Genomic DNA, 18,472 nt, shown 5'->3' on the forward strand with positions numbered 1-18,472 from the left:
CAGAAATGTCCTTCAGGAAGCTTTTCAAAAGCTAATCAGAAGGAAGAACTTTTACCTGTTTGAGACAAAAGCCAATAATAATAATACCTATGAGAAAGCAGAGATCTAAGGTGAGAATTTGACACGCAGAACTCCAATCTAGGCCATGGTCAACTATGGTATTTGAAAGACAAAAATGGGATGGAAGTGACTAAGAAAAAGGCAGTTGGATACCTGGCTCCAAAGGTCTGTCAGCAAACATGTTAAGACCTAGCAAAGATCATTAAGTCTTATATAAAGTGAGAGCTAAACTGAAATCAATAGGCTGTACTGTGACACACAGGTCTATAGGTTTTACTTAAACAGCACTGAAGGAAAAACAAAACTAAACATAAATTTCAAACATAAAACCAAGAGGATATTCTACTTTAAAATTACTTGAGACCTGATACTAAATAATGACGATTTAGGAAATATAAGGAGATTAGAAACACATTGATAGATGCTGACAAAACCTGCTGCTCTGTCTTTGTTATTTATTCCCCAGGGCATGTTGGCAGAAAAAAAAAAGCTTTTGTATTTTTCTACTATGGCTACTATTTTCTAGTAGTGCCATTTTGGTAACTTAGTTTTGGAACTATGGTACTTTTAGCTAACTTTCAGTTGCATTTTGTCAATAAAAATCAAAACAATACTACTTTAAATACCAAGAAAATACACCTTTGGAAATTGACAGAAACTTAGTTTTAGCCTTAAGCAATGTTTTCTCTGAAAGACTATCAATATATTTGAAAACAGTTTACAGAATGGCCATCAACTTATACAGTTCCTCTAGAGTGATGTTCAATGGTCACTGCAAAGAAAATCTCCAGTATTTAACCATTACCTCATTTTTTGTTTGTTTTTTTCAAAGTTTTCCAAATTCTGAAGAACATGTCTTTCTGGCCACTCCAATGGATTTGGCTCCATTAAATCAGATTCTGCAAGAAATACATGGTGGGTAACCCGTAATAGAAATAAAGAGTCTTATTCTTTAAAGAAATATATATATGTATATAAACTCCTTTATATATATATAGAAGTACATAAATATAAGGAAAATCTGCCTGGTGCTGTGATCAGAAATGTTTTCTGCATAATTTTTTGGCAAGGAAAAGAAAGGAAATAGTTAATCTGAGGTTAATTTTGGTTTGCAAAAAGGCCTAAAAAAGCTACTTTACTTTTCCTTCTATTTTACCCTCTTTTGGTAAAAGACTCTCCTTCTTTTAGTAAGAAATTGACAACAGGTATGAAAATACATCAAAGGAGAATAACCAGTCTATTTTCTAAATAACAATACTTACCAGAAATCACAGTGCATGACCTAGTCTTATTTGCAACCTTCTGTAGAACAGGTTTAGGTAGACTAGTGTTGCACAGGTCCAAAAAACATTCTCTTGTAAGTTCTAACAAGTTTTTAAACTCATCAGTAGAAATAACTGGAGGCTGCTTGGTCAATTCCTTTCTCTCTATAAAAGGAAAGAGAAAGAAAGAAAAGCTACTGCTCCTGCTAAGTAACAAAGAATAACTGAAGCCTGCTAAAAACCAACCAAACAAGAAAATTCCCCACCCCAAAACAATAACACAAGTAAGTTAATCTGAGACTTACTATTGTACCCTTAAGCAAGGCATGGGTGGTTTATTCCATAGGCAAGTGAAAAAACTTAGCAGTGAGAATAGCTGAAATCACATGTGAATCACCTTTTTACAGTCCTTTAATTTCTGTATATGTGCATTTCTGAGTATATCTAGGTTTGAATCCCCAAGAGACAAACATCTGGGCTTGCTGAGCCTAAACATGACAAGCTCCAATTTGCAGAACCTCCTACCCACCTATTTTTACAGCTGTTGCAGGAGTGTGGCTCCAATATAACTGATAGCCTGTTCCGGTCCCTTTGGTCAGAGTATCAAAGGTCAGGTAATTCTGATATCATTTAGGATGACTAGCAAATCCCAACTGCTCCTATTCAGTCTTTATCCTAATCGAAATGGGCAACCCACTCAAAACAAACTAAAACACAAGCTCTAAAGCAGCCCCAAGCTCAGGGTTAAAGTAGACAGGAATCTGAGAATGACTGCAAGATGGGTGGGGGGTAGAAGACAAGACTATCAGCAGAAATCTTATTTTCCTTAAGCTGGTATTCTGTTAATGATAATACACTTAAATTATCTTCACAGTATGCCATTTTCAATGATCTAGCCAATCACTCAGAAGCATTTTTTGTTTTAATTGAGTCTCTGAGCAATGGACTTAGGCAGAAAAAATCAGGACAGTCAAATGTACTTCTCTGCAAAGTCATGAAAATCTACAGAGGATGACCTTTCAGTTATTATTATGAATGATGTATCATGATAAGTGTAACAAATCTCCAATGCATACTTCTCCTCTGCTGTTTAAGGCTTTTGCAAGACACCATAAAATAAAAACCCCTGAAAACCCCAAAACAGAATTCTTATTTTTGTAGAAGGCACATCCAGCAGTAAGGGTTTTAGAGGAAAAAAAGCATTAAAAAACCAAAGCAGAGAAAAAGCCAAGTACCACAGAATTATTCCAAAACTATGCTCAAACATTCAGAGTATTAGTGTAACAAACACCCACTAACTTTAAGTTCAGCGTTCTCTTTTCCTCAATATTTAAAAGTCATTATCTGACATACAATCATAGATACACTACAAAAAGTTTATTTTTAAAGCTCCACATTTTCTTCACAAAGTGATCAACGCACCTCAGTTTTGTAAGGTGAGCTGTCACATTGAAATAAAGACCTTTTAAATACTAGTTTGAGAGCTACCAGTACTCTCCCCATTACTTACTGAGATATTCCTTCAAGGCAAACACTTGGAGACGAGACAGTTTCTTTTCTCTCTGTACAATCTCCTCTCCACAAAAACGTGGCAGAGACTTGATAAAGTCATCAATACAGAAGCCTGTACAGATTAGGATAAATTTATTATTAAGATTCCCTCATAGGACTTTGGAGACACCAAGTCACTACATCTTAAAAGAAGACATAAACACAGCAGATAAACAAATTTCATATTCAAAGGAAATGACCAGACTTTCGAATATGGCTAATCATAAAAAAAAAAAAAAAAAAAAAAAGGAAATGAATTACAATTGAACACCAGGGGGATAACGTGCAATAGGGGTCTGAATTTCTGTACAAAACCAATATAATGACAACACAATTAACATGACTGACATTTAAAGAAGATAAAAAGATCCTAAGTTTGATACCAGGAAAGAAAAGTTTTCTCCCAACATATGGTCAAGGACTTTCAGTCTTCTGACACCATACTAATGGGATTTTAATTAGGACAAATGGTAAGCAGTCAGTCATATCGCACACGGATTTCGTTTCATAATAAGGAAATAAGCAGGTAACATGCAGGTCACTGTGCGCCTTTCCTTTGTCAGTGTTATTGAGAGCAAATACACGAATTAGCAGTTATCTAGTACATGTAGTTGTAACACGACAACTACTCTTAATAAATGTCTACATACATGCTCTTAGCTGCTCCAATAGGTATGATATGCATGCTAGCTCATACCCTAACCACTCTGCAGTAATATGGACATCTGCAAAGTAACTGAAGACATTATCATGAATTCAACTTGTCTGCTGGCCTTGCAGTTTTTATTTTAAATCATCAGTGAAATAGGCTTGTCAACAAACAGTTCCTTAGATTTTAGGCATGGGCTGCTCAGTCTTTACACCAACAATACACATACTTTTTAAACTTTAAGTTTTTTCAAATTTGATTTGCATTAATATTACTTGGATGTCCCTGTAGTTTAAAACATTTACAACTAATCACAGTCATGAGAAATGACTGACTACAACTTTATGTAGTCAATTTAAAAAATGTGGTAGCAGTAAATTGTGTGAATAAACAAGCTCTTATTATATTTTTATCAATTTGACAAAACATTGCTTAAAGAATAGATACACTCATTAAAATGTAATATTCCTCCTTGTTTTCTCCTTTTTAACACAGACTAGAATGAATAAAAGCAACAAATAAATTGTAGTAGCATTTGCGTGCATTCAGGTACTCTTAAATAAATAAGTAATAACTCTTACTTGAATCTGTTTCTTCTGCTTTTGTCTTTAGCTTTCCATTTATTGCAGCAAGAGTGGCTGTACCATTGATCTGGCTAGCTGAATGAATCAAGGTTGCTTTACACCCTCCGGAGCCATTGCCTTGTAGCAAGAAATAATATCGGCAAGATTCTCCTTTCAGTTCAATTTCTGGAACTTAAAAAAACATCAGGACATAACTGTGAAACACCCTCAAGAAAACAGCTTTAGAACAAGCTATAATCCACCATCAAAATTCTATCACTTGCTCTCTTCTGTTCTGTGAGAAACCTTACTAACGTCTTTTTAGGAGACACACTAACTACAGCTGGTGTTTACCCCTTAAAGAGCTACAAGCTGAAGAGCATGCAAAAAAAAATGAGCTACAGCAGCAAAGATGAGTTGGACTAGCTGCTGGCTTAAAGTTAGCATGTTACCAGCACCGAACTCCTGTGACTGTAGCAAGGGCCACCTTTCTAATGCAGGCTACAAAGCAGATCTGGAAACCCCAACCACCAACTAAGAGAAGTTCTTTAATTGGTCTTAGTAAAAGGCAACCCTTTAACCGGCAAAGTTACAGTTCTACCATGAAACAACAAAGAGTTAGGCAAACAGTGTCCGATACATATATTGATTATAGAAGGTTCTGTTCTGCTAGGTAAAAACAGGCATTTTTGCATATGTGGACTGAAATAATGGTAAAGTGTTCACTGCAAGAACATACATCTGTAGAAGAAAAGGAAATACTGTACACTCTTCCCAAGGAAGCTGCATTATTCATTAGTAAGTTTCACTCGCTGCTTTACACTTGTGCATAGCTTGGGTGAGAGACAAACACATTCTATTTTTAAACACTGGCATAGACTATGCAGTTTTGAAAATAAGTTAATGTAGGACTTGATAATAACAGTGAAAGGATGGGTTTGCTATCTTTTTACACACATCTTTGGTAGATGTAGAAATGGAAAGAATGAATACTTCTTGATGTACTAAGTTTTAAAAGTCAAATCACTTAATTTCATAAGATATTTGCAGTACTGTCTCAATAAATAACTCAAGAAGAGCTTGACGTTTTCTATTAGGTTTGTGTGGTGCGGTTTTTTTGGTAGCCGGGGAGGGGCTGCAGGGCCGGCTCCTGTGAGAAGCTGCTGGAAGCTTCCCCGGCTCCAAGTCGGACCCGCCGCTGGCCCAGGCCGAGCCCGTCAGTGATGGTGGTAGCGCCTCGGGGAGAACGGATTTAAGAAGGGGAACCTGCAGTGAGTGGGGGGACTGGAATGTGAGGGGAGCCCCTCTGCAGACACCATGGTCAGTGAGGAAGGAGGGGAGGAGGAGTGGGGGAGGAGGTTGATGCCCCTGCAGCCCGTGGTGAGACGGCAGGCTGTCCCCCCCAGCCCAGGGAGGGGAGCGGGGGCCCCCCAAGATGGCCGGGACTCTGTGGGAAAGCCCGCGCTGGAGCAGGCTGGGACTGAAGATCGGCCCGCGGAAAGGACCCAGGCCAGGGAAGTTTGTGAGGAACTGCAGCCTGCGGAAAGGACTCACGATGGAGAAGGTGGTGAAGGACTGTCTCCCGTGGGGTCCCACGCTGGATCCCCCCCCCCCCCAGAAGGAGGAAGGAGTGGCAGAGACATTAACTCGTTGCCTCAAGCATTCAAAAGACTGATTAACAAATAAGAAGGTTAGGGTACTTAAGGTAAAGCTTATCTAGTTTAAGATTCTGCTTACAATAGAGGATGCTTAAGGAGTGTTTGGATAATAGTCAAGGCACCAGATAATGCACATTTCAGAGTCACAGACTTGCTAATTAAGGACATACATCCTTCTTCCCCATAGAGAAAGGAGGCGTTAGCAAGAGAAACAAAAGACCCTGGTGTCCTCAGACGATGCATGACCATAAAAGGACAAAAGGAGTAGGGGCATTTTTCCCCAAAGGACCACCGAAGACCACCACGGACCCCCGCGCTGGCATAGGAGACTCTGTGATGATTGCTCAAGAGAACGTCATGCTTGCTCAACTTAATGAATATGCAATAGTTAGGCAGAACATATGTATTAGATAGGCGTGGTGCTTTAACTGTAGTGTGTGAGTATGGACTGACAGCTTCAGAAGGTGTGCTCGATTTGTGGAAATCTTCAACCTTGCACCTGCACAGAATAAAGCCATGTCTCCTCTCTAAACATACTTCGTGTGTTTTGGGAGTTACTTTCTGATCAGTTAACAAACTGACAGCAACCCCCATTCCCTGTCCCCCTGCGCCGCTGGGGGGGAGGAGGTAGAGAAAACTGGGAGTGGAGTTGAGCCGGGAAGGAGGGAAGGGTGGGGGGAAGGTGTTCTAAGGTTTGGGTTTTACTTCTCAGTATCCTTGTTTTGATTTTATTTGTAGTAAATCGAATTGATTTTGTTTCTTCTCCAAGTTGAGTCTGTCTTTTGCCTGTGACCATAAGTGGTAAGTGATGCCTCCCTGTCCTTACCTCAACCCACGAGCTTTTCTTTATATTTTCTCCTCCCAATCCCACCGGGGCTTGCGGGGAGGAGCAAGCGGCTTTTTGGTGCTTTGTTGCTGGCTCAGCTTAAACCACAACATTTTTATTAATATTACAAATTTTTGTTAGTAACAAATATGAAGTATTCGAGTGTTTCTTGAAAAGTTTAAGTTGGAGGGGGAAGGGAAGAGGCAAAATCCCACTACCTCAATATATAAATACAGGGAAAAAAGGAGAAAGACAAGAACAAGAAAGAAAAAAAGATTCCAGACACATTTTCACTATTGTCCTGTTCCCTGTTCCCCTAGTAATTTGAAATATTTTCCTTTTCCAGTTTATCTTGGCATCTCAAAGCTGATACCTCAGGGGAAAGCTTTTATTTCTCATTTTAATCTTAATTAGTGTTTGAGAACAACCAATTCAAAGAATTACACCTTCCCGCAGACTGAAGAGATTACGGATTTGCAAATCCTTAATATAGTCAGATTGGTGGTAGCCACTAAAAAATAAACAGTTTTCAACTACATGAGCAAATACGTTTAAATGGCCATGTTTCTCCTCCTATTCTAAATTTTGCTCAAGAGGCCTAATAAGAATCTATTGTGTACTACTGATCACATTATAGTTAATACTTTTACAAAACCCTTCCACTGGAGCACAGGACAAAGGTCGTGCAGACACTGGGGATCTTGTGCTCATTTGACTGCATCAGCAGAATCTCTCCAGTATAAATGCTGCTGCTGTGATCCAGCTCTATAATCACACCCTCTCTGCTCTACCACCTCCAAACAGGCAGAGATCATTTTAAATCTATATACTGTGTTACAAAAGGTGGCAAACTAAGCTGCATGAGAGAGGAGCACACCCAAACAGGATGTAAACAGCACGTGGCAATACTGGGATAAGATTATGAAGCTGTAATTTGGAAAGCTTAAGCTGTCCAAATTTGTGCATCATAGATAGAATAAATCACGCTTTCTAATTCGTAGGACTTGATTAGAGATTCTGCTTCGGGGAACCTAGGGTTGAGCCTAAGGGGAGAAGCAGTGCCCGAGGGTGAGCGTGTGTGTGTGAGGAGTCGGAAGGGGCACCCGTCAGCTCCCTGGAGTCGCCTGCTGCGAAGGGACTCCGGTCCTAGCACTGAAAGTCTCAGTGGTGTGCGCGCGACTCCTTGATTGGTGTGTGAATGCTCGGGCAGCAGCTTATCCCTTAACTGCCAGCACCCACTCCACAAAATTAAGCTTCTTGCCCTGTTACACAGCTCTTCCTAATTCCTCTCAATTTTTTGCCTGTTCCAAAACCTAAAAAAATACCAGTCTGTCAGCCATCCTCATCTGCATAGTTCTTTACAAACACTGTCTTCAGTTGGCAACAGAAGTCACTGTTCCTTGGAATCTGCATGAATTATATATTAGACCTCTGTATACACAACAAAATCACATAAGGCAGCAGAATCCTACATCTTGTCCTGTCCTAGATAAGTACTTTAAGCACTGGGCTATCACCAAGCTCCATTTAGCCTGATGTTTTCAAGTCCCTACAAACCTCAGTTACTACTTGCACAGTGCCTACACTCACAGGGCATATATACTGGCTGACTGAGAAATTCTACCCGGTCTTGATCTGCACTGATTCTGTTCTCTCACTTTCTGACCAGAATTTCTAAGCATTGGCACAATGCATAAGAGGAGTCGCCTGCCATCAGTACAGCCCCATAAGGAAGAAGAAGCACATCCTCAACCACTAGTTAAGCACACAGGCTCTCAGGTGAATGGAAGCATCCAGCATTTCCTGATGTTCTGTATTTTCCCAAGAAGAGGTTGACATTAAATGCAAGTGCACTGAAGAACCTCTGGAAATGCTTAAGTGAGAAGGGAAGCACCTAAGTGAAGGACACTGGATTTCCATCTGTAGAAGCAAACCTCTTTGCCCATGGATTGTACAATCACCTTAGAAAGGTGTGAGAAAGCTGGATCTTAGCTGACAGATAGGACACAGAAATGTGTTAGAGGAAATGCGTTGTTTCCCTAAAGCTTGCCATGATGTTATTATCAATTTTCCTCTACAACAAGTCTGTGTAGCTGAACTTGCATTCACCAAAAACTTTTGTGTCAATGAAGATTACCATCACTGACTTAATTTCATTGAAGAAAAAAAGGGCATCCCAAATGTATAGAAAAAACCTCACCACATATATACATATATACACGTACACATATAACTACAACAAAATATACCTGTAGTCATCTTCCTTTTACCTACCAGTAATGACCTTGGGTTTCCTAGCCATATATTCTTTCCATTTCTTGGTACTCAGCTGGGCAGGGGATGGGATCACTACACTGCTTACGTTACATGGCAATGTAAACAAAGCTCCCACCTAAATAATGACAGCAAATACAATACATGCAATATTACTGAAACCTGTTTTGCATTTCATTCTTGAGCTACTGATTTGGCATTATTTCAAATACAAGTACAATACAATACTGAAGAAAAACATCTTTACTTAACACTTCTGTCATTCACTTCAATTGAGATGGAACAGCATTTGACACTGAAGCAAATGGTGCTTATTTTTTGCTCCAGTTAAGAGATGATTAACTGCTGAATTTCTATTTCATACATAAAAAGGTATCTGTTACCTATTACAAGTCTTTCAATAATCTGGCTAAACACACTTCGGTAAAGTAGTATCCAGAATGAATAGAGAATTCAAAGATAGAGTTGGCATCAGTGACTCTGCATTCCTTTGAAAAACATGTAATTTTTTTCCTCCCTACATGTTATCCTCTTCAGTTAATGAGATACTGGACTATGTTTATATCTCTAAGTAAATTTCAGGCCAATAAGCACTAATAGAAAAAATGCATAAGTATTTGAATACTCAAGCAATAAAACAATGCTTTTACGGCTATTAGAAAAGCCTACAAATGCATAATATTTCCAGTAGTAGACTGAAAAAAAAAATCCCTACAAGAAATTGTTATCTTGAAAACATATTCAATTCAACATGTGCAGACTCTAAAAAGTAGCCTGAGAATGTGTTTTAACTGTTTTGGCTTTTTCTTTAAAAGAGCTAGTAGAAATCCAAGCTCTTAGACTGTGAAAGGTATTTGACCAAATGTTCAGTATCCTCATGTAAAATGAAAATTACCTGTGATATTTACCAATATAAAACTATTCAAAAAAATATTTTTGGTACAACATTAGAAAAAGGACTTCTTTCTTTTCTGGCTAAGCATAATGGAGAATGGAGTGGCAGGGGAGAAAAAAGTTACTAAAAAACCTAAATAACAAGCTGAAGATGAAACATACAGCCTGATAATGGAACACTGTCTCCATAGTAAATAAAGAAGTTATTCATTATAACTGTATCAGCACTTTTACATTGCAAGTTGTTTTGATTAGCACAGATTTATTTTATAAACACTAAAAAAACCTTTCCTAAACAAGCATACATTACCTTAAACATTCAGGAAAAACATCTTCAAACTAATGAATAATCATACTGTTATTCCAAGTGGGGTGGGGCGGGTGGGTGGGTGGATGGAAGTAGGCTTGTAAATGTTTCAAGAACTCCTTTTATCCAAAACCAGAATGGAAAAGCAGAATATGCACATGCAAAATAAAAAAGCTTACCACTTCAGACTAGCTAGATACATTTTGTAGGCTGCACACATGCCTGCCTTTTGCTAAAAAAATAGTTGAATTATGATAGCACAGAAATTATCTGTCAGGATAGGATTAAAAGTTACAAAATGTTTTAGGAGATCGAAGCTTAGCTAAGGTAAAGAGAAAAATGTTCAGTGGGCTTACAAATTGTCAGGACCTGTGTAGCATGAACCTTTAAAAGCCAAAATTGCTTTAGAACTTTTGCTTTTAGAATTGAAGCAGCTTACACAAAGACTAGGTTTCAAAATATTATTCTTGTGCCTTTTGTGAGAAACATATGTATCTTCATTTTTCTGCTATACCTAAATATAAAGAAGTTTTTACCTTCCCAGAGAGAGAAGATATCTGGTCCAAAAGCAGTGTAGATGTCTCCTTGATACTCTTTCCTGCCAGGCTCCTGAACAGAACAACTTAAGGAACCTCACCTTTCCAAAGAACGGTATGCATCTCTATTTTACAAATCATGTTAAAATCATATTTCAAATCAGGACTGCAAGTGTCTAATATTTGATACTCCAGTACCACAAATATATGAAACTCACCTTTCCAGGCAAAGTAGTACACTTGGAAATGTTGTATGAGGAAATACACCACTGACATCTTTAATATAGGCAGGCATAAACAGATATTTATATATTCAAAATCCTGGCAGACTTATACAGCCTAAGCTACTACTGTTACACCGAGACTAGTACCAAAAGTACATACATTTAAAACCAATAGGAATATACCTTGAGATCTCTGCAGCATACACAACTCCTCTGCTATACCTTGCCACAGATTTTGCACTACACAATGAAAACATGATTTGTGGAAAAATGTTTCTATATTGTGTAGGATGCTATATGCATTAATGAATAAGGCTTGGGTTTTTTTAAACTTACACAGTAGTTAATATTTCTCTATTCTTTCCCCACAAATAGCATACACGCCAACAAAGTGTATGTGCAATAATATCAAAAATAGCTGGTTATTGTTAGTGTAATTTAAATTTCAACATGAAAAAAATCCAGTCGTGAAGAATCACTATGACTATATTGGCAGGCTAGAATGGAATGAGCCTTTGCCAATCCTCATGTGTTGCTTGCATGGGTAGATCCTGATTGTTTTCTTTCTGCTATAGACTATTATCAGTAATAGTTTAGATCCTTAAAAAAGGATACAGCTCAAATTCCAGATCTGATATAAAAAAGGAAGGTAGATCAGAGAGCACCACCATCTGTAAAAATTCTAGTGCAGGACCATAGTAATGAAAAACCTGAAAAGAGATCAAATCAAAAAATCTGTAACACTATATACGATGTTATCTCAGTAGAACTTCCTCAAGTGTTTTGCTGGAGGCATTTGCCTTACAAGTACATCTGAAAGAGGTATAAAGGAATATAAAAACATTTCACAATACCATATTAAACATAATTATATAAAAAAAAGGAAGGTATTTAATTCTGTTTAATAAAGCTTACTTTCTAGAATGTCAACCATGTGCATCAAATGGGTTGCAACTCTTATTCAAAGACAAAGAAAAAATAAGATCTACCAGGAACAGGCAAATGCAATCCAAAATGTACATATTTTAACAATGAAAATAATAATCTCTTAACTGATACCGGTTTTCATAAGCACTCATTTTGTTTTCATCAGTAAATATAATTCTGGAGTTCCCATCAAATATCTACTTCCAGTGGAAAACATGAAACAGTAACAGTAATTAAAACAAACAAACAAACCTTTTAAGTAGAAAAAGTTAGATAAATACAGAATTCATAAATAAATTACATACTTTGAGTATTAAGATTGAATAAAGTCTCAATTTCTATTTGAAAAAAACTTTGGTATCACATTCCTAAGAACAAACAGATGAAGTTTTAAGGACCTGTTTTGAGAACACACATGAACAAAGGAAGCATTCCTCAATCTTATGCAATCATTACTTTTATGTTTAACTTTCAGTTCTACGGTTTCCCCAATTACTAAGTTTCTCAGGAAAGTAAACCAGATGAATTCTAGTGGCTCAAAGAAAGATCAAGAATAATACTTGCCTCTGGCAAAGCATCAGTATTCCTCGATTGTCGCTCTTTTTTAGCGGCACAGCAAGAACTTAAATGTGAAGTGCTGAATGTCTTTGCTGAAGTGCTCTTCATACAAAATTCTGGAAACCTAACTTCTGATCCAAACTGGGGGGGGGAAGAGACAATAAATGTGTCAAAAGAGAGAGAAAATTTATTTCTCTTCAGCCAGTTACTTGTATTACTATTTTAAATTATTATTATTATTTTTGTTTCCAGCAGATCTGTAAAACTAGGCAGAAATAGTAGACTTAGATAACCAACTACTATATCCAAAACCTTAATACTGAAAATGTAAACAATGTCTTTCACAATCACAAAGCTATCAGTCTTGGCAGAAACATTAGACATGTGCTTGCAACAATGAATCACAGTTACATAATGATTTTCGATAGATAGAAAACAATCTAATTTTGAAAAAGAAGTTCTAAGGCAAATATTTCGAGGAGAGCATCTGGATTTCTGAAATTCAAATCCTGATGCCTTGATCTCATTTATCCTTTCATCATGCTAAAAAGCAAGTTGTTCTCCCACCCACCCAGATATGTTGCACACTACCTCTGTCATTACGTTGTCAAAAACAAATTTGGCTTAAAGCATAAAACGCACTGTACAACACATGCTTTAAACGATGTACACAGATGCTTTAAAAAAATAACCATAGCTGAAAAAAGTTACTTTACCTTTCTTTCACATATCTGAATCTTTCCTCTCCAGAGTTCTTTTAAATCAATAATATTCATAACATTATCTGAAGATACAAAGTCTGCTGATAGATAGTCTGCAATCTTTTGCCAGCTACTGTAAAAATAAGGAAGAATTAATCTTACCGAATTTGCTATTACAAATTAACATGCAGTGCAAATTGACTGAATTTACCTACTTCCTCTTAGCACTGTATGGTCTTGTGTATGTTAAGAAAAACATGTACAGCTTTATATTCCACAAAGTGAAAAATATTACAGAATTGCTGGTTCAGGCTCTGTAAAGGAAGTTGTTCATATGCTCCATGAATGTGACAGCAAAGAACTTTGTCAGACATCAAATAAGACCGGCAATGGCAAGCTGCAGACATACCATAGTAAGGTTGGGTGCTAGAAGCTGGAGTAAAGCCAGGTAGCCATCACTGGCCAATCTAGATGATTTGTAGTTAGCCTTGTAACTACATGACTGCAGCACAAGTATTACCCAAATTCAACAGCAACAGAAAAAGAGCAGCCAGTATTTGTGGGTCCTACTGGCCGTCTGTTTTCTGAAAGAAATCAGCACCATCAACAGAACAGGAAGAATAAGTGAGAGAATTTTCATCAGAGAAACTGTATGCCCAAATGGCCACATTTTACATAAAAAGCAGCAGAAAAATGTATTCAGTCAAAAGCTGGCTGCACAGGAAGACATCAATGAGCATTGAGATCAAGCGCTCATGGAAGTCACTGCAATAAGTTTTATCTTCCTCCGTATACCTTAAGTACTATATAGTCGGTATATCGCTTATTCTATCCAAGGACTGACCATTCAACATTTTAAATTTAAACAGTTTTATTAACTTAGGATTAAGCTTAACCACATATTCTATGAAGGAAACTTGAATCTTTTGGGAATCTTGGAGGGGAGGGGAAGTGGAGGAGACCTTGCCAAGTTATTCAATATCCACACAATAATTTACTGCACAGAAAAAAAAACAACCAAACAAACCACTCTGGTTTACATTGAGACATATCATGGCCTACTTATGTCAGTTAGAGGAGGACAGTAAGGAAATTACGGACTTAATTTCAAATTGAATTAATAATTTCAGTGTTAAGACTCTTCAGAAGCATACAGGAAGTAATTGAGCATTTATACTCCTATTTTCAAAAGGGACAAATAAGACACTCTTTTTTTCCTCCCTGAAATGCAATACCAAAGGTAGTATAAAATTTAAAGTAAAACCAGCAGAGTTATATATTCATTTCACAAAAACTGCAAAACTACAATCAATACAAGTTACTATGTAGCATAGACCAACTTCGAAACATGGTATGCACACTGAAGCCACTAGTGATGGCAAGGAAAGAGAAAGTATTTTATCTTCTGCTCTCATAGAAATAGGAACTTCAGAGGACTTGCTTTTTTGCCTGCCCCTCTGGTTAGGGCATGTATTTACAATAAATCAGCATGAGTAATTCCTCCCCTCAAATGATAATAGAAGGCAAATCTATATATTTTCAAAGTATATGTGTAAAGTACTCAAGACACTGTTTCATTGTAAACCACTAACATATACTAACACAAAACAAGAGTGACCTTGTTTATAGACCTAAAATAAATGGCATACCCTTTAGAATCATTTGCTGCAATAGTGATTTGTGCAGAGTGCCATTCTCTCAGGTGTTTCAGGGCACCAATAGCAGGTAAGCAGTCTTTTAACTTGGGTCCATCTTGTTCAACAGCCTGCAGTATTACATCAACCATTGCTCTGCCTGTAAAAACAGTTATATATTACTCAAGGTGCCATTATTCAGTAAATGATTCAGTTATTTAAAGATAGAAAAGTACTGATTATCACTGACTGCACTAAAATGGCCTTAAAGATCAACTTCAAGTAACTTCAGCAAGATCTAAAACCATTTTCCCACATTTTAGCTCATCTCTTGCTGCTCCTCTTAGATTAACACAAAATATTTTGCCATTCACTCAATTACAGTGGTTCTGTATGTTACTCCTCCCACTCAGCACTGTATTTGACAGATCAGAGTTGTCTCCAGTACAACTATGCTATGTCATTTTCCTCCTTCCAACACCTCTGAACTACTGTTTCTCATTCTTTCCGCATTCAGTTCCTTTGCTATCCCAAATCAACTACTGCAACATTATGTAATACCAACATGGAAGGTGATATGCATCTCCAGTTGACAAAACCTGAATCCAATAGTTCTGATCTATGTTCCTTCACAGCTTCATGGCTCTCGCCCACAAGCAATCAGCTGGCAAATCAGATGTAAGCCTGACGTCAACACCTTCCATTTTTTTCCATAGAAACTTCCTGTGGTTGTATGTTGAGTTTCATATTGCTTACCGTCTACTACTACTTTGGCGCCATTTGAGATGGAAAATTAATTATATAAATAGCTACCTTAAATTCTACAGAAATACAGCCTTCCAGAGAAACAAGCAGCAAACTAGTCCATAATCTGATTTGCAAGGCCAATCATGCTCAGGTTCCTTAAACTACTTGCAGGAGCTGCACACAAGTTAATTCGCTAACAGACTAACATCCTCTGAATTTTTCCATTTGACTTTGATTTTACCAGCTGAGTTTTTAGAGTAATAGCTAACAAGAAAAACTCAATTAAGATTGCTTTTTTAAGAGAGATTACCTGGGGCAGGCAGTTTATCAGCTAACTGATGCAGACTTTCTGCAGCTTCATCATAGATACTGAAAATAAAGAGCAACGTGGTTGGAAAAAAATATAAACAGTCATTTCAAAACAAAAAGTTACAACTAATGAATACTACCTGGTGTAAGTATCTTAAATCTTTAAAATTCTGCACAAACATACCTAGGCAACAAGATATACTTATCTCCCCTTTTACTGAGGCAGAAGTAGGCTAAATGACTTCAAAACAATCTGCAGTAAAACTGGAAGTAGGATTCAAGACAGATTAGCAAGAAACTTCTTTTTGTATATATAACCATCAGCTTTTAGGAAACTGTTCAGTTATTCTATAAAAAAAATCTGTAGCTAAAAAAATTAAAGCTATGTTAAACAAAATAGAATTATTTTCAGTAGTAGTAGGGGATTGTTCATAGTTAACTGTTGCTTTGGTAATAACTTTTACTTCTTAAGCTTTCTTGATCCCTTGGGTTATTACTGTTAAATGTCAGATCACTATACTTTCAGTAAAAATAATAATAATGCATACTCAGTCATAGACAGTGACTCTCTACTGTTATTGTCATCCTCCTCAAAATTTTGTATGGCTCCCAGGCATTCGTCAATACTTGTTTGGAGACAGTCGTCATTTTTCTGTGTGTCAAAATTTATTTCCTCCCAGTCAGAACTGCAGAACTAATCAAGCAAAACTAATTAATTAAGCAAAAACAATTTTGAACATCACAGTTTTAACTTGCACTAGAGACAGGCAGACAGTTGAGGAACTTACATTCGGGGGGGGGGGGGGAAAGTCTTACCTGATAATAACCGCATATAACATGACTTGCAAAATACCATTTCTTTACACCTGGAATACCAGCCACCGAACACGCTGCAAAGAGATAATACAATTATTTAAAATAATCAGTCCACTACAATCTGTTCTTCCTATCATAATGAACAACTCTGTTAAAAGACTGAGTCATTTAATGTGCCACAATGACTCGAGTTCTACTTTCCTTTGGCATTATAATTAAGTTCTAAACATGTTAAGGTGTCTGAACCTCTGACTGTTAATAAGTAAGAAAATCTTTGATCTCTTCTCCATTCTGGGCAATATTGCTCTCCATTTGCAGCAGTTGTATCAAACCTGAACTAAATCACAACTTTCATAAATACGGTTTACACAGTTCACAAAATGAGATGCTGTCTCAACATTTCTATGCAATAAAAAGCACAGAAGTTGAAAAGAGCTTAACATTCCCATCTTCATGAATTTTAACAACTTATAGTGGTTTCCCCACATGAATCACAATTATATGACAGCTGTGACAAGATGAGCCTTAACAGCTCAACACTAGATACCAAACCAAGTAAAGAAAAAAACCCAAACACCCGGCCCCTAAAAGTAGTAAAGCAGATCTTCAGAAATCTATTTTAAGATGATAAAATCCTTGAATAAGTATTCATGGATTAGGGTTCTGAATTAATACCCAACAGACAAATATTGCTTCCACTGAAAAAATTCGAAGACATCACAGGAGTAATGAAAATATCAAGCTGCCCACTGACATGAGAAACAAGCCCTTTCCTACTCTTCCTTGCTAAGTTGTATTCAAATTTGTCAACCTTACAAAACTCCTCTCTTTCATTTCTTGTGTCCAATCTATTTAATCACCTCCTAACACCTCAGCTGCTGAAATGACATCAGTTCTCCACAGAAACAGTACCAGCAGGAGCAGTCCAACTTGCAGGTTTAGGCACACTGCAGAAATTGGGTTCCCTTAAGTTTCTGACTTGTTTCACCCAGATCATAAAACGTGCCTAGGCCGATTCCTTGATAAAATTTGCCTGACCTTACTGCACATCACTCTATTTACCTGGGAATATGCTCACATCTGCATTTATAGATGATTTACAGCTTGCTTTCAGGAACTGATAAAGGGTTGCAGCAGCCCCAGCTGGAAAAAAAAAAAAAGTTTTTCTTAAAGATAGTGAATTACAGAAGTTAAGTGCTGCTTTCTTGCAAATACAGGATAAAGTTCAGTTAAAGTTTAGTTTTAAAAGAAACCTGTCGACTACAGATTTGCAGGAGTTTAAGAAGACGAATTTTGTAAAGTTCTCATTAAAGTAGTGCACGTCTCGGGAAGGCTCTACCGAGTCATATAGCAGCGTCACAGCAAAACACAAAACGCCCTAAACTTCTGAGAGCTTAAGCCATTAAAGACTTTTAGTCCGAAAGTAAAAAAAATAAAGGGGGGATTTAACGAGGTAGGGATCCAGAAAAGCCGGCAGGGCCGCAGATCCCAGAGCAGCGACCGTAAAGAAAAGCCCTGGTTAAGCGAGCTCGCTGGGCCCCGCGGCAGGCGGCTCCCCACACGCCGCGGCCTCCGGACCCCCCGGGCCCCCTCCTCCCCGCGGCGGTACCTGCTCCGGGCCCGGGGCCGCCCGCCGCAGCACCCTCGCCCCTGCGCTCGCCCCAGCTCAGGAGCAGGACGTAGCGGTCCATGGCCGGGCGGGGACGGGGACGGGGACGGGGACGCGGGCGGGACGGAGCCGCCGCCGCTCCGAACGTCCCGCGCTGCCGCCCTTGCACCGCCCCTCGCAGGGCAGCGCTTCCGCTTCCCGCCGGTGCGGCGGCCAAGGGGCTCCGTCTTCCCTTCCCCTCAGCCGCGGCGGGAGGGCGGCCATGGCCAGTTACACCAAGGCGGCCCAGGTGAGCGCGGCCCTCTCCCCCTCGGGCCAGGCTGTGCCGGGGCGGCCGCCGCCTCCGAGGGCAGGCGGCGGCGGCGGC

General features: G+C 38.4%; 2 protein-coding genes across 8 annotated transcripts in view; one reads left to right on the top strand and one right to left on the bottom strand.

Annotated features, from left to right (window-relative positions):
• The window catches only part of MTBP (MDM2 binding protein), a 31,721-nt gene extending 13,534 nt beyond the window's left edge, over positions 1-18,187 (bottom strand). The window contains exons 1-15 of the mRNA XM_010577122.1: positions 18,106-18,187; positions 17,559-17,639; positions 16,497-16,570; positions 16,229-16,374; positions 15,682-15,740; positions 14,640-14,784; positions 13,006-13,123; positions 12,296-12,430; positions 11,420-11,514; positions 10,581-10,653; positions 8,844-8,961; positions 4,104-4,277; positions 2,833-2,946; positions 1,323-1,487; positions 866-959 (exon numbers count right to left, since the gene is read on the bottom strand). Of these exons, the coding sequence (XP_010575424.1) occupies positions 866-959; positions 1,323-1,487; positions 2,833-2,946; positions 4,104-4,277; positions 8,844-8,961; positions 10,581-10,653; positions 11,420-11,514; positions 12,296-12,430; positions 13,006-13,123; positions 14,640-14,784; positions 15,682-15,740; positions 16,229-16,374; positions 16,497-16,570; positions 17,559-17,639; positions 18,106-18,187 (1,673 nt within the window). The remainder of the gene's footprint in view (positions 1-865; positions 960-1,322; positions 1,488-2,832; positions 2,947-4,103; positions 4,278-8,843; positions 8,962-10,580; positions 10,654-11,419; positions 11,515-12,295; positions 12,431-13,005; positions 13,124-14,639; positions 14,785-15,681; positions 15,741-16,228; positions 16,375-16,496; positions 16,571-17,558; positions 17,640-18,105) is intronic.
• A 133-nt stretch (positions 18,188-18,320) lies between these two features.
• Positions 18,321-18,472, top strand: part of MRPL13 (mitochondrial ribosomal protein L13) — a 45,940-nt gene continuing 45,788 nt past the window's right edge. For all 7 annotated transcript variants that reach the window (XR_774954.1, XM_010576964.1, XM_010576967.1 and 4 more), the window contains exon 1: positions 18,321-18,394. Coding sequence is in view for 6 of the 7 variants with exons in the window: in XM_010576964.1 (XP_010575266.1) it covers positions 18,368-18,394 (27 nt within the window). In the remaining variant the exon portion in view is untranslated. The remainder of the gene's footprint in view (positions 18,395-18,472) is intronic.

Source organism: Haliaeetus leucocephalus, unplaced genomic scaffold (genome assembly GCF_000737465.1).
Source record: "Haliaeetus leucocephalus isolate CR32 unplaced genomic scaffold, Haliaeetus_leucocephalus-4.0 Scaffold555, whole genome shotgun sequence".
Lineage (NCBI taxonomy): Eukaryota > Metazoa > Chordata > Aves > Accipitriformes > Accipitridae > Haliaeetus > Haliaeetus leucocephalus.